The sequence below is a fragment of the Trematomus bernacchii genome, unplaced genomic scaffold, assembly GCF_902827165.1.
Source record: "Trematomus bernacchii unplaced genomic scaffold, fTreBer1.1, whole genome shotgun sequence".
NCBI lineage: Eukaryota > Metazoa > Chordata > Actinopteri > Perciformes > Nototheniidae > Trematomus > Trematomus bernacchii.
In genome coordinates this window covers 1,476,748-1,489,949 of record NW_022987565.1, presented here as the reverse complement: position 1 = coordinate 1,489,949, position 13,202 = coordinate 1,476,748, and the positions used below count along the sequence as shown (strand labels likewise).

General features: G+C 38.3%; 2 protein-coding genes across 3 annotated transcripts; both read left to right on the top strand.

The window, feature by feature from the left end:
- The first annotated feature begins 2,460 nt into the window (after nt 1-2,460).
- On the top strand, nt 2,461-3,432 carry LOC117478592 (putative C-type lectin domain family 20 member A). The gene is made up of 2 exons (XM_034125600.1): nt 2,461-2,685; nt 3,020-3,432. The coding sequence occupies exons 1-2, from the start codon at nt 2,547-2,549 to the stop codon at nt 3,358-3,360; spliced, it is 480 nt and encodes a 159-aa protein (XP_033981491.1). The 5' UTR covers nt 2,461-2,546; the 3' UTR covers nt 3,361-3,432.
- Nucleotides 3,433-7,320: 3,888 nt separating this feature from the next.
- On the top strand, nt 7,321-9,987 carry LOC117478591 (macrophage mannose receptor 1-like). 2 transcript variants are annotated; one of them, XM_034125599.1, is made up of 5 exons: nt 7,321-7,487; nt 7,858-8,074; nt 8,658-8,993; nt 9,123-9,199; nt 9,663-9,987. In XM_034125599.1, exons 1-5 carry the CDS (start codon nt 7,380-7,382, stop codon nt 9,777-9,779), a joined length of 855 nt encoding a protein of 284 aa, XP_033981490.1. In that variant the 5' UTR covers nt 7,321-7,379; the 3' UTR covers nt 9,780-9,987. The 2 variants fall into 2 exon arrangements, with proteins under 2 accessions (XP_033981490.1, XP_033981489.1); XM_034125598.1 differs by having other exon boundaries at nt 9,099-9,199; nt 9,663-9,986.
- The last annotated feature ends 3,215 nt before the right edge of the window (nt 9,988-13,202 follow it).

Genomic DNA, 13,202 nt, shown 5'->3' with positions numbered 1-13,202 from the left:
AAGTTTGCTTTGGCCTGTCTTATTGTTTGAGTTACCTTATTACGAGCATGAGTACATTTATGTCTGTCAGTGGATAGTCCGGATTTTAAGCTCTGCTTTAATAGTTGGTCTCTAGATTTAATCAAATTCCTGCACTGTAGATTCAGCCAGGGAAGATGATGTTCCTTCCTGTCCCTAACTGACCCTCTCCTTGAGAAGGAAGACATTGCATCATTAATTTGAGATATAAACAGATTACTGTTTTCACCAATGTCTTCAGAGGACAGAGTGTCCCCCCAATTAATCATTTTCACTGCCTCCATAAAACGTTGTTGCAGGTTTTGGGGATGAAGCGTGAACCCAAGGCAGGGGTTTTAGGTGTGGCCATGAACCTTTTGTTTGTGAGTTTCCTGGCAAAAAGAACAAGATTATGGTCAGAAAGACCAGTCAGGAAGTTGTAGGTTTTAACTATTCTGTCAGTTTTGTTTGTAAATAATAAATCTATCATAGTCTTGGAGGTTTTGGTTATTCTAGTCGGTTGATCCATTAGTTGTATTAAGTTGTGTTTATCCGTGATCCGTTTTATGCTTTTTCTATTTTGTCTGTCATTCCAGTTGATATTACAGTCTCCTAAAATAATTAGCTCTTTGTTGGAGTCACAGGAATTCAGCAGGAGTTTTACCTGGTCATAGAAATCCACCTTAGCGGTGGGTTGTCGATACAGGCAAATCATGGTGAGGGACATTTCCTCAGATAGTGTGATTTCCACACCAACACAATCAAACTCAATATTAGCTGGGAGTGCAATCTCCCTACAAGTAAAGGTATTCCTCACATAAAGCAACACACCCCCTCCTTTTCCCTTCAGTCTGTCCTTCCTAAACACATGATATCCTGACATAGATACAAGAGTGGATGGTGACGAATGTTTTAGCCAAGATTCAGATATTCCCAAACAGTCAATATTGGACTCAAGGAGGAGATGTTCTAGTTGTTCATGTTTATTGCAGATGCTGCGGAAATTTAAATGTCCACTGAATAGTCCCTTCGGCTTGCACCGAAGATCCCACACTATTTTAGCTTGATTCACTGTTTGAAACATTTTTGTGCAACAGTGTTTTTTGAACACAGGATTTCTAGGCTTTACCCCAGTGCCGTTGCTGACAGTGGAGCAGTCAAAGCTAGCTGGTGTTTTATGGATCTCGGCGCGGAGCCATCGGCGCTGCAGTCCTCCGATGGTGTTTCCATCAGCGCGAGACCACCGAGACCCGCCGGCAGAGCTAGCTGTTCAGCTAGCCGGCTTCTTCTGAAGCCAGTCCGGTGGTGTCCGGTGGTGTCCGGTGGTGCGGTGGTGTCCGGTGGTGTCCGGTGGTGTCCGGTGGTGTCCGGTGGTGTCCGGTGGTGCGAGAATCTCCGCTGCTAGGCCGCTAGCCCTCGGTGTGGATCCGTAGTTCTCCGGTGGTGTGGAAGTAGGGCTGTGCGATTATGGCAAAAATCATAACCACGATTATTTTGGTCAATGATTGATATCACGATTATTAAATACGATTATTCATTGACTTTGAAAACATCCATTTATTGAACTTTAAAACAAATACAAATAATAATTTGAACAGTGTCTTTTTAACTGTTGATTACCCTGAACGTATAATTCAACTGAAAAACCAATACGAAAATAAATGATATCAAAATAATAAATACCAATAAACAAGATCAACAAATATTTTGGAGCACACTTCAACAAGCTACTAAACATATATAAATATGATAAATACAAATAAATTAGAATAAAATAAATTAGATCAAATATGTCCCAACCTAGCAAAGGAAAATAATCATTTTTTTCGATTATGTTGTTTTTGTAATTGTGGCAGGCCAAAATCGTAATTGCGATTAAAATACGATTAATGGCACAGCCCTATGTGGAAGCTATCCGTCCTCCTCTGAAGCCAGCCGGCGGTGTGTGGATCTCCGCTGCTCGGCCACCAGCCCTCGGCGTGGACCCGTAGTCCTCCGGTGGTGTGGGTAGAGGTCCTGCTGCTAGGCCGGCAGCCGTCGGCGCGAGACCGCAGAGACCCGCCGGTGGTGCTAGCTGCTCAGGATGGAGGTTGTGAAGCTCCTGAACAACATGGCAGGCCAATACAACCAAGTGAGGTCACTTTTCTCTGTCTTTCGATTCAAATGAATTACATTTATTTTAGAGTCAAATTTAAAATCGACAGATTATTACAGAAAGCTGAAAACAGAGTTGTAAAAAATATTAAGCCCAAGCCAGCGTAAAATACTGAAATAAAGTTGAAGAGGTTCAGAGTAGCAAGGCTTTAAATGAATGTTGACTTGAGGGGATTCCCATTAGATCACCATGTACCAAGGCTGGTCTCATGAAGGCAAAACATGTGTCTTTGATAAACACATACATTTCCTTGAGCAGCTTTAAAAGCTAGATCAGGGTGTTCGTTTTTAAACACATTTAATGTTTCTTTCAGTCAGCCTGGAAAGGGCTGTATGAGGACGTGGTCACCTGGAGGTGGTCACTGTCAGACCCAAGCTTCTACAAACCGGGGGAGATGGAGTTCAGACGATGGGGGTCTGGACAACCAGGCAACACTGTGACAGAACGATGCTCAATGATTTGTTCTCCTCATGGACTATGGGATGATGTTGTTTGTGACAACCGCTACTGTGCAGTCTGCTGTGAGGTCAAAGGTAAGAATATTACTTTCAGATTAATTTGAAGCTTCTGAAATTATATTATTATTATTCTATATCTGACAAATGGTTCCCAAACTTTTTTATATCTGAACTCTTACTTATATTTAAATTCATGTGGAGAGACCGTTTAAAAACACTTTCAGATTATAATATCATACATGTTTATTTAATACATGTGTTCATTTATTGGTGTAATTCCTTATGTCTAGATGATTTTAATGTTATATTTTATATTATAAAGGCATCAATACCACCACAGATGTGTGATTGATGTCAGGCTGTATGTCGTGGTGCCTCTACTCAGCACTTCTCTGGGGTCCATTTTCAGGACCGAATGTGAGATTTCTCTCCACTGATGGTGTAATGACATGGACTGAGGCCCAGAGCTACTGCAGAGAACACCACACAGACCTGGGCAGTGTGAGAAACCCGGCGGAGGAGCAGCAGATTGTTGAGCTGTTACCTGGAGGGATATATTGGATCGGCCTTTACAGAGACTCCTGGAAGTGGTCCGATGGAAGTTTCTCCTCCTTCAAGTACTGGGCAGAAAATGAACCTGAACACAGAGCTTTTAAGGTTTGTGTGGCTGCAGCTTTCCATGACTCTGAAAAATGGGAGGGCTTGTACTGTGGGTTGAAGAAACCATTCATTTGCTACGGACGTGAGTAACACGAAGATTCACTGTTAAATTCCATAATTCCGTCAAATAAGCTATAAAGGAAACAAAATAATTGTACATATAATTCATTTTCACATTTTTAGGGATAATAAATTAGGGAATTGGCTTCCATGACATGAGGATTTGATGCTTTACTTCATATATTGTCCTAAAAGTAATATGTTTTGGGATCAGACCAAGTTTTCTTCCTGTAATATGTAAGAATGTCTTCCAATGATTTCATAAAACACAATTATGCCGTCACCCAAATGGGGATGAAAACTTGAAGCAATTTCCCTAAAGATTTGTATGACTATTTAAATTACTGTAACAACTTCTAGGGGAAAATATTAATTAATGCCTTTTCTATCTTTCTAAATATTATGATTTGATGCTCCTTTTTTTTGTCATATATGATAATATATATATATATGTAATTAATTAATATTTTGCTGTTTTCAAAATAGAAATGTCCTCATGAAAAGCACTTTGGGATGCACCTTGCATGAAAGGTTCCATACAAATAAAGTAACTATTATTATTAATGTATTTATAATGTTTAATTTTTTCAGATCAAGTAAAGGCAACGTGTCTTGATGTCATTGCGTCTGTTACCGTGGACACGGAGTAGTCACAACGCTCCTGACGTTAGCGTGCTAAACAGATCTTCAAACAAAACCCTTTTTATTTCTGTATTGGAGAACTGAGAAACGGCTCTGGTGTCCTTGTGTTCTTCCTGCCCTGCTGTGTCTTGTGTTTGAGATTAGTTTTGCATGCTCATACCATCCTTACAGTGTTAAACTCTAACCAAAAGTAAAGCTGTTTTACTGTCAGACTTCTTTATAGTAAAGTACTGTCAACAGTTAATTGTGAAAACAAAATGAATTATTACAGGGTGATACAAATGATATCATAACGTATAGACTTAGGGAGCAAGTATTGATTACCTTTCATTTTGATACTTTGAGTACATGTTCCTGATTATAATGACAATATGCATGTATTTTACTTGTAATGTGGTATTTGGACAGTGTTGATCTCATCCAAAGAGAACATACGTATTGTTCCAGGTTTAACCTCTGGGTAGTTTTATTGTGCTGCTTTGACCTTTCTTACTTTATGCAAACAGAGTGATTTGAATGTTATATCAAAGCAAAATCAGCATACCCAAATGAACACTCTCAGATCTGATTTCAACACTTTGTGTCAATGGGTCCACACCACATAGTGTACATTTAACCCTTTTTGCAGAGTAGGTAACCTTAACTACAATTTATTGTAATTTTCAACTCTATTTGGAGATCAAATTAAAATTATATTTGTTCGTTTTTTCTCAACACAAGATAGTTGTTAACCACTGTCACTCCCATATTTACACTGTAATGTATAAACAGAGGTGGGAAGTAACTAAGTACGTTTGCTCAAGTACTGTACTTAAGATATAATACCAACTTTGATAACACTTTAATGCATCAATAATTATAATCAAAACATATAATACATCTTTTTCTGAAATGGGCCAATCTGCAAATGAGTACTTTTACTTTTGGTACTTTAAGTATATTCTGATGCCAATACTTTTCTACTTTTACTTGAGTAACATTTTGAATCCAGGACTTTTGCTTGTAACAGAGTATTTCTACACTCTGGTACTTCTACTTTTACTTAAGTACAAGTTCTGAGTAATTTTTCCACCTCTGGGTGTAAATAAGCACCACAGATCTTCTTCCTTGGGCCTCTCTTCCATCCAGCTGTTGGTTTAACTTGTCCCGACCGAAGCGTGAACCTTTTTTTCTTTGTGTCCAAGAAAGACCACTCTCTGCGCGCCTGCATTGTAACAACATCACCATCAAAAACAAATATGGCCTCTCATCAACTCAGCCTTCGAACCACTACAGGAAGCCACCATCTTCTCAAAACTCAACCTCAGGAACGCCTACCAGCTGGTCCGTCAAGCAGACAAGTAGAAGAGGCCCCACTAGGCCATTTAGAGTATCTAGAGATACCATTTGGACCAATGCCCCAGCTGTCTTCCAGGCTCTGATGCACGATGTCCTCCGTGACATCCTGAACCGTTCAGTTTTTGTGTATCTTGTTGTCATCTTAATATTCTCACGTACCATGGAGGAACACACCCAACATGTGCAGCAGGTTCTACAAAGGCTCCTGGAAAACAAACTGTTTGTCAAAGCAGAAATATGCTAATTTATTTTGGATTCAGTTGATTTTCTGGGCTACTTCATCGAGCCAGAGCAGGTGAAAGCAGACCCAGAGAAAGTACAAGCTGTGGCACAATGCCCCAAACCTTCCAGCAGGATGCAGCTCCAGCGTTTTTTGGGGTTTACACATTTTTGTTGTCGATATATCAGAGACTGTCGTGTGGCCATTCCTCTCAACCAACTCACCTCCCCAGCAATCGATGTCTTGTGGACTCCTCAGGCTTATCCTGCCTTCTCAGAGCTGAAGAGACATTTCTTGTCAGCCTCTATTCTTACTCATACTGACACATCTCTACAGTTTATTGTTGAGGTAGATGCTTGAAGACTGACAACTGCTGAGCGCAACTATGATGTTGGCAACAAGGAGCTGCTTGCTGTGAAGCTTGCACTGGAAGAATGGAGGCACTGGCTGGGGGCTCTAAACATCCATTCCTTGTGTGGACACACCATAGGAAACTGGCCTACATAAAAACTGCCAAATGATTAAACTCTTGTCAAACCTGCTGGGCTTTCATTTCTGGCAGATTCAACGTTACCTTTACCTATCGTTCCGATTCTAGAAACCTACAAACCTGTTTTTCCTGCGGCAGCTGAAGAAATTCAACCTGCCAAAGTCGATGATGGTTTCTACACCACCATCATCGAGTCCATCCTCACCTCCTCCATCACCATCTGGTACGCTGCAGCTACAGCTAAGGACAACGGAAGGTTTCAGCGTATCATCCGCTCTGCAGACACAAACTGTTTACCCCTCTCCCCTCTGGAGGAGGCTGCGCTCCATCAGGACCAAAACCTCTCGCCACCTGAACAGTCTCCTCCCCTCTGCTACCGGTCTCATCAACAAGGGCCGTGACCCCCACGGACACTGACTTCTACCAACCCCAGAAAAACATTATGTATTACATTAAGTCACATCGTGCGAATCCTACAAATGTGGTGCACATTTCTTCTCCACACTACCTCTTGTATATCAGCACAGCTCTCCACTTTGGATATAGTACATAGTATTTTTCATGTTTTATTACATTTGACTGTACCCAGTTTCTTAGAGAATTATATTTTCTTAAAAGTTTTTTTAAATAGCTGTTATAACAGTTCTATTTTTATTTTTATTTTGTTCACGTACATATTCTTCTTTCTTCGTCTTTGTATGCACCACATAAACCAAAGCAAATTCCTCATATGTGTAAACCTACTTCAGAATTCTGATTCTGATTCTCAAGTCCTTTTCTGCGACTGGGTCCTGTATTTAACATAACCCGAACAATTTGCCTATGCAAACATCTGTTGCGTCTGACCTTGCATGAAGTCAGATGACAATAGCTTACTCAAAGACATTCATGAGAAACACTATGAGCTGTAACAACAGTTGCAGTCAGAGAGCAAACAACGATGGACGTAGTTCTGCTGCTGATCATGGCAGCTGCAGGCAAGTGTTTTATATATTTGGATATCTTTTGATGTCTTTATTGATTATTTCATGTAAACCTGAGGGGTGGGGAGATAAATAACTAGAGAAGACATTTCTGATTCTATTTGATAATTACTTGTTTTGCATTCTTAACACCTTTTATATTGTTTGAAAGGTACTTGCTTAAAAACAACTAAATGAAGTTCAGCTGAAAGCTACATATTTCACTGTGAATTGTTTGAAGTAGAAGTCAAAATGTATAATGATGCGCCATATTACAGTAAAGTGTGATTCAAAAAGTCAAGTTATAGCCTAAATGAATGTGTGTGTCTCTACAGGGCTGAGCACTGTCTCCTCACATGCTGAACGTCAGTACCATTTTGTTTCTGAAGCAAAGACCATGTCTGAAGCACAGAGATACTGCAGAGAGAAACACACAGACCTGGCCACTGTAGACAGCATGGAGGTTGTGGAGCTCCTGAACAACATGGCAGGCCAATACAACCAAGTGAGGTCACTTTTCTCTGTCTTTCAATTCAAATGAATTACATTTCTTTTAGAGTCAAATTGAAAAAGGAGAGATTATTACAGAAAGCTAAACCTGTTTTAAAGTCCTATGGGAACCTGAGTATTAAAACAGAGTTGAAAATGTTTTAAGCCAAAGCTATAGCATAAAACCCTGTAATAAAGTGGAAGAGGTTCAGAGTAACAAGGCTGTAAATGAATGTTGACTCGAGGGGATTCCCATCAGATCACCATGTACCAAGGCTGGTCTCATAAAGGCAAACCTTCTCTTTATTAAACATACACATTTTCTTCAGCAGCAGCTTTAAAAGCTTCAACAGGATGCCATAATTATAACAATTTATTGCTTTCAGTCAGCCTGGATAGGGCTGCACGATGACCGGGACACCTGGAGGTGGTCGATGTCAGACCCAAGCTTCTACGGACCGGGGGAGACGGAGTTCAGACGATGGTATCCTGGGCAACCAGAGAACAAGCACAATAGACCATGCACATTGTTTTATCCTGATCGAACATGGCATGATGGTGATTGTAATAAGCGCCTCAAGGTGCTCTGCTTTGATGTCACAGGTAAGAATATAAACTTTAAATTAATATTACACATTTAAAATCATATTTTAAGCTTCTGAAATACAATGCATTGGTCTTTATCTAACTAGCGGTTCCCAACCTTTTTTCTTTGTGACTTTCTTTCTTTTGTTAGCAGTTCCACTAAAGACATTTCCCTTTTCACTCAAATTCTCACATGGTTTCATCTAAAAGATAACATAAAAGGAAATGATGTATATACATTTTTTTGCAAACTTGTTTTAGGTACGTTTTACATCTTATACATCTGTGCTAAACAGAATAAGAACAATATAGAATCAATATAATTTGAATGAAGCTTTAACCTGTAACAGAGTATATTCACATTGTTGTTCTCCTGCTTTTACTAAAAGATCTGAATATTCCACCACTGATACTACTAAAGTTTCTTGCCAACATTCATGTGTTGAAAAACCCCAGAACTACAAATTACAAAGTACAAATGTGTGGGATTTAAATGTAATATTTTATATTATAAAGGCATCAATACCACCAGAGATGTGGCATTGATGTCAGGCTGTATGTTGTGGTGCCTCTACTCAGCTTCTCTGGGGTCCATTTTCAGGGCAGGATGCAACATTTGTCCTCATTGAGAGCCAAAAGACATGGACTGAGGCCCAGAGCTACTGCAGAGAACACCACACAGACCTGGCCAGTGTGAGAAACGAGACAGAGAACCAGCAGATTGTTGAGCTGTTACCTGCAGGGTATTATTATTGGATGGGCCTTTACAGAGACTCCTGGAAGTGGTCCGATGGAAGTAACTCCTCCTTCAAGTACTGGGCAGATAATGAACCTAAACTCAGTGCTTTAAAGGTTTGTGTGGCTGCAGCTTTCGACAACTTTGGAAAATGGGAGGACTTGGACTGTGGAGTGAAGAAACCATTCATTTGCTACGGACGTGAGTAAAATGTACACCTATATCAAAGCAAGTGATGATATTGAGTCTGTTGAAAAAGAAGACACCATAAATGTTGTGACTGATGAAGTTTGTTTGTGTTTTTAGCTGTTGTGCCTGTTTCAATGAAAGTGATAAAGGTGAGCGTGGAGAAACCAAACGGTGTGGATCTGAACGACCCCGCTTTTCTGGATGCGATGTTGGTGGAGGTAAATCATGTTTTCTACTTTTATGCAAAAACATCACCAGAAAGGAAATTCACATGACATGAGAACAAGAGACAAAAGAGATAGGAAACAAATAAATATCTATTAAAGAATAATGAATTCAACGAAAGAAAATGTAGTAAATGAATTTCAATATGAATGAAATGGACCAAGATGAACATGAATGAAATTCTATATCCATTATACATTCAATACTTTGGCCACAAATAACAGGACCCAAGCATTTAGTAAGAAGACGTGTAAATATGTGCAGAAGTAAATAGCAGAAACTTAGCCACATGCCACCAAATGCATTAGGAAAATGTACAAATACTATTCCATAACCTGAGGTAAGCCTTTACACTGGAAGAAATAAGGGGAACAACTACCATTTCAGATGAGTGAACTAAAGATAAATCATCTGTTTTCATTGGAACGATAATGAAAATGAGTTTTTGTGTCTCAGGCGAAAAAGAACCTAAGGGCCCAGGGATTGGACGACAACGTCCAACTGGCCTGGAGGAAGCAGCCGGATGGAAAAGTCTTCCACAAGGAGGAGGAGAAGAAGAGGGATGAGCTCTAAAGCTGAATTGCTGTGTCGGCTTTTATCAGAGAAAAGTGTATTTCTTTCCTCAAAGCCCTCGTGTTACAGAATACAGCTGCAACAATGATCTGAATAATCTATCAGTAGTGAGATAAGATAAGAGCTGTAATGTTTTCTCTTGTTATATATGGTTTTGAAGTTAATATGTTTGGGGTTTTAACTGTTCATGTATCTGCTTGACCTGCGAAAAACAGGATTTTCTTTCCTATTTTGTGACATTTTATATGTTTTTTTCAGATAAAATATAATAAGACATTTTAAAATAATATAAGATTTAATAGAGGGCAATTCCAGGAAATCTTATTACCAATTAACATGATGACCTCTAATGCATCTTTAAAGTCATTTTCATAAAAAAATGTAATTCTTCATTTGAAACTTATATTTGATCCTAAAAACGTGTTTTTTAACTCACTGTTATTAATATCTTCAAATGAGTTAAACATTGTGTTTATTGCTCCTTTTCTTTAGGGATGCAAACTTTAAGAAATGTTCCTAAAATTGGTGAATCAGCTTCCAGAATATGAAGATGTAATGCTTTTCTTTGTGCTATGTGGTCATAAACTGAATCTCTTCAGGTTTTAATTCCCTCTGGCTGTGGGATATATAACAGGCATTTTACTCTTTTGTGTGACATTTGATAGATTAGATATTATTAGATTATAAATTAAGATATTAAATAAAAATGATTACCTTTAACGTTTATACAAATTAAATATCAGTTTTCGTTGCATTGCAACCACAAAAAATGTAATGTAATGCGAGAATATCTTCAAATAATCTAAATAGAAAATAATTAATTGTATTATTTTCATCCTTATTAAGAATATAAACTTGAAGCAAATTTCCTTAAATTATCTATAACCGTTTTACGTTACTCAAACATCCTTCTGGCAACAATGCTGAATATTCGCTGGTTCCAGCTTCTTAACTATTATTATAAGATTTGATGTTTTTTTGTCATGTATCTTCATGAAATTAATATACTGTTTTAAAAAAATAATCACTATGAAGAATAAACTATATCCAATAAAGAGATGTTATTTCTTTGAATTATTTATTCAATTATTTCTCACATGTTGGATTATTGGTTGGTATCGGTTATTGGCCAGAATGGTAATTTCCCTGATTTTAGACCATTTATGGCCTCCTGATTCTCAATATAGATATATATAGATATTTGTTCTCCTTTATTCAAGAAAATATATATTTACATCAAACATTATATACACACAACACCTTGATATCACATCAGGGGTACATACTGTAGGTACAAATACAGTACAAAAAAGTGAAAACAAACATACTGTATAAAGAAATACATTTAATTTAAAGAACAAATATTGATGGATCATATATTATATAATGTATTAAATTCACATTTAAAATATCCTCCTCCTGAAGTTGTATCGTCTGTCCCGTTTCATGTTTAGAGAGATCACGTAACGTAAGACGTCTTTACGTCATCACGCATGGCTGTTACCATGGACACGGAGCAGTCACAACCGACGTTAGTTAGCTACACAGAAGAGAGACTCCAACTAAGCCGTTTTTATTTCTGTACGACGGGATGAGTAAAATACTTTATTTATTCTATTACGCTGTATATTTGAATCGTTTTTCTTAAGTTACAAATGTATCCCTTATGTTACCTTAACAGTAGAGCTTATTGTTATTGTAACACTAGCTAGAGGTGGAAGAAGAATCAAATAATTTACTTTAGTAAAAGCAGCAATACTTTTACAGTTTAAAAATACTATACTGCTGCTATAACGCTACTTTAAAATGAGACAGTACTCGAGTCAATATACTTAGTAACATTACACCACTGAAGCTAACGTTAGCCTAATTCAAATTGAAAAACTCCAAAGGTGTATGAAAGTGACCGTTGATTGTTCCCGCTGGTGTTAATGTCTTCATGAATTAATTAGTAAGTTAAGATGGACCTCATTGTGTCAAAGCACATTAAGTTATTTTGAAGTATCTGTGAAAATAAAACACTAATTTAGTACATTTACTTTAGCCTGTCGCTTAGGGGCCGGTGTAAGAGCCGTTTTTAATGAGAGTTCATGTTTGGGTTTTGGGCTGTCACAATTGGGTGTTATTCACTGTTTGTGCCATAGGGTGTCGCTGTCCGATTCCCCATGGCACAGGTATTTAAGGTTTGTTTTGTCACCTGATTGAGGTGTTTTACTCATTTCATGCAGTATTTTTACAGTGTTGTTGATCTCCAAAGAGAACAGATGTATTATCAGGTTTAGCCTCGGGGTTGTTCTATTGTTGTGCTGCTTCAGCCTTTCTAACTATATGCAAACACATAATGATTTGAACTTTATATCTGATAACTGTAAGCACCAAACATGCGTGACAGCAATCTGCTCACTCACATGCCCTTATTTATCATACTAGAATTGAATTAAAAAACATAGAAGACAATAAATAAACTATTAAGCAATACTACAATGTACAAATACTCAGTAACCAGTAAAAGTCCTGCATGTAACATAATTTTGAATGAACAAGGGTATAAGCAAAAAAGTGCCGACACTGCTGCAGTTTGACATTTCATTTCATGGTTCTTTATAACGCTAGAGTTGCTTGTCCGGCAGTGGCTCAGTCAGTAGGGGCTTGGACTGTGAGCCGTAGGGTCACCGGTTCAAGTCCCCGACCAGACCTAAATATGGAGTATGGACTGGTACTTGGAGAGGTCCCAGTTCACCTCCTGCCCTGCTGTGGTGCCCTTGAGCAAGGCACCGGACACCCCCCTTCCCCCTCACTCCCATTGCTCCCCGGGCGCTGTACAATAGCTGCCCACTGCTCCTAGTACTAGACTCCTGGTACTAGGATGGGTTAAAAGCAGAGAACACATTTCACTGTGTGTGCTGTGTGCTCTGCATGTGTGACCATTAAAGAGGGGTTCATCCCTCCCAATTCTATAACTCTATCTATATCATGAAAAGCTTGGAAACTGGTGACATATTAATACTGAAGCACTACAACTATTAAGACAGATAGAACTAAATTATTTCCATAAACAGTGCAGACGTCTCAAAAGTACAAGCTACTGTCGCAGTAATGTATTTGTTCTGGTTTTTCTAGTATATGTTTGGTATTTAAATGATGTACATGTACGGGAATATTTATGATTTAGGAGTGTATTTAGTATATTGTAAATATAAAGTATAATACTATCAAGAATAATTGCAGTATCATACTACAAAACATCTTTACAGTATCAAACTGTAACCAAAACAGTAAAGCTGTACTCTAACATATCTTTACAATAAAGGTACTGTTACACCCACTGTACCCATTGTACAGTTAACTGGGAATCTACAATGAAATGTCTAACAGGGTGTTTACAATTATATCATAACATATAGACTTAAGGAGCAAGTATTG

Bases quoted from the DNA above. Each gene is read 5' to 3' on its own strand.
- LOC117478591 (XM_034125598.1), top strand. From the start codon at position 7,380: ATGTCTGAAGCACAGAGATACTGCAGAGAGAAACACACAGACCTGGCC. The intron at 7,488-7,857 runs GTGAGGTCACTT...TATTGCTTTCAG, and splicing joins TGGCAGGCCAATACAACCAA to TCAGCCTGGATAGGGCTGCA. The intron at 9,200-9,662 runs GTAAATCATGTT...TTTGTGTCTCAG, and splicing joins TGGATGCGATGTTGGTGGAG to GCGAAAAAGAACCTAAGGGC.
- LOC117478592 (XM_034125600.1), top strand. From the start codon at position 2,547: ATGGAGTTCAGACGATGGGGGTCTGGACAACCAGGCAACACTGTGACA. The intron at 2,686-3,019 runs GTAAGAATATTA...GTCCATTTTCAG, and splicing joins AGTCTGCTGTGAGGTCAAAG to GACCGAATGTGAGATTTCTC.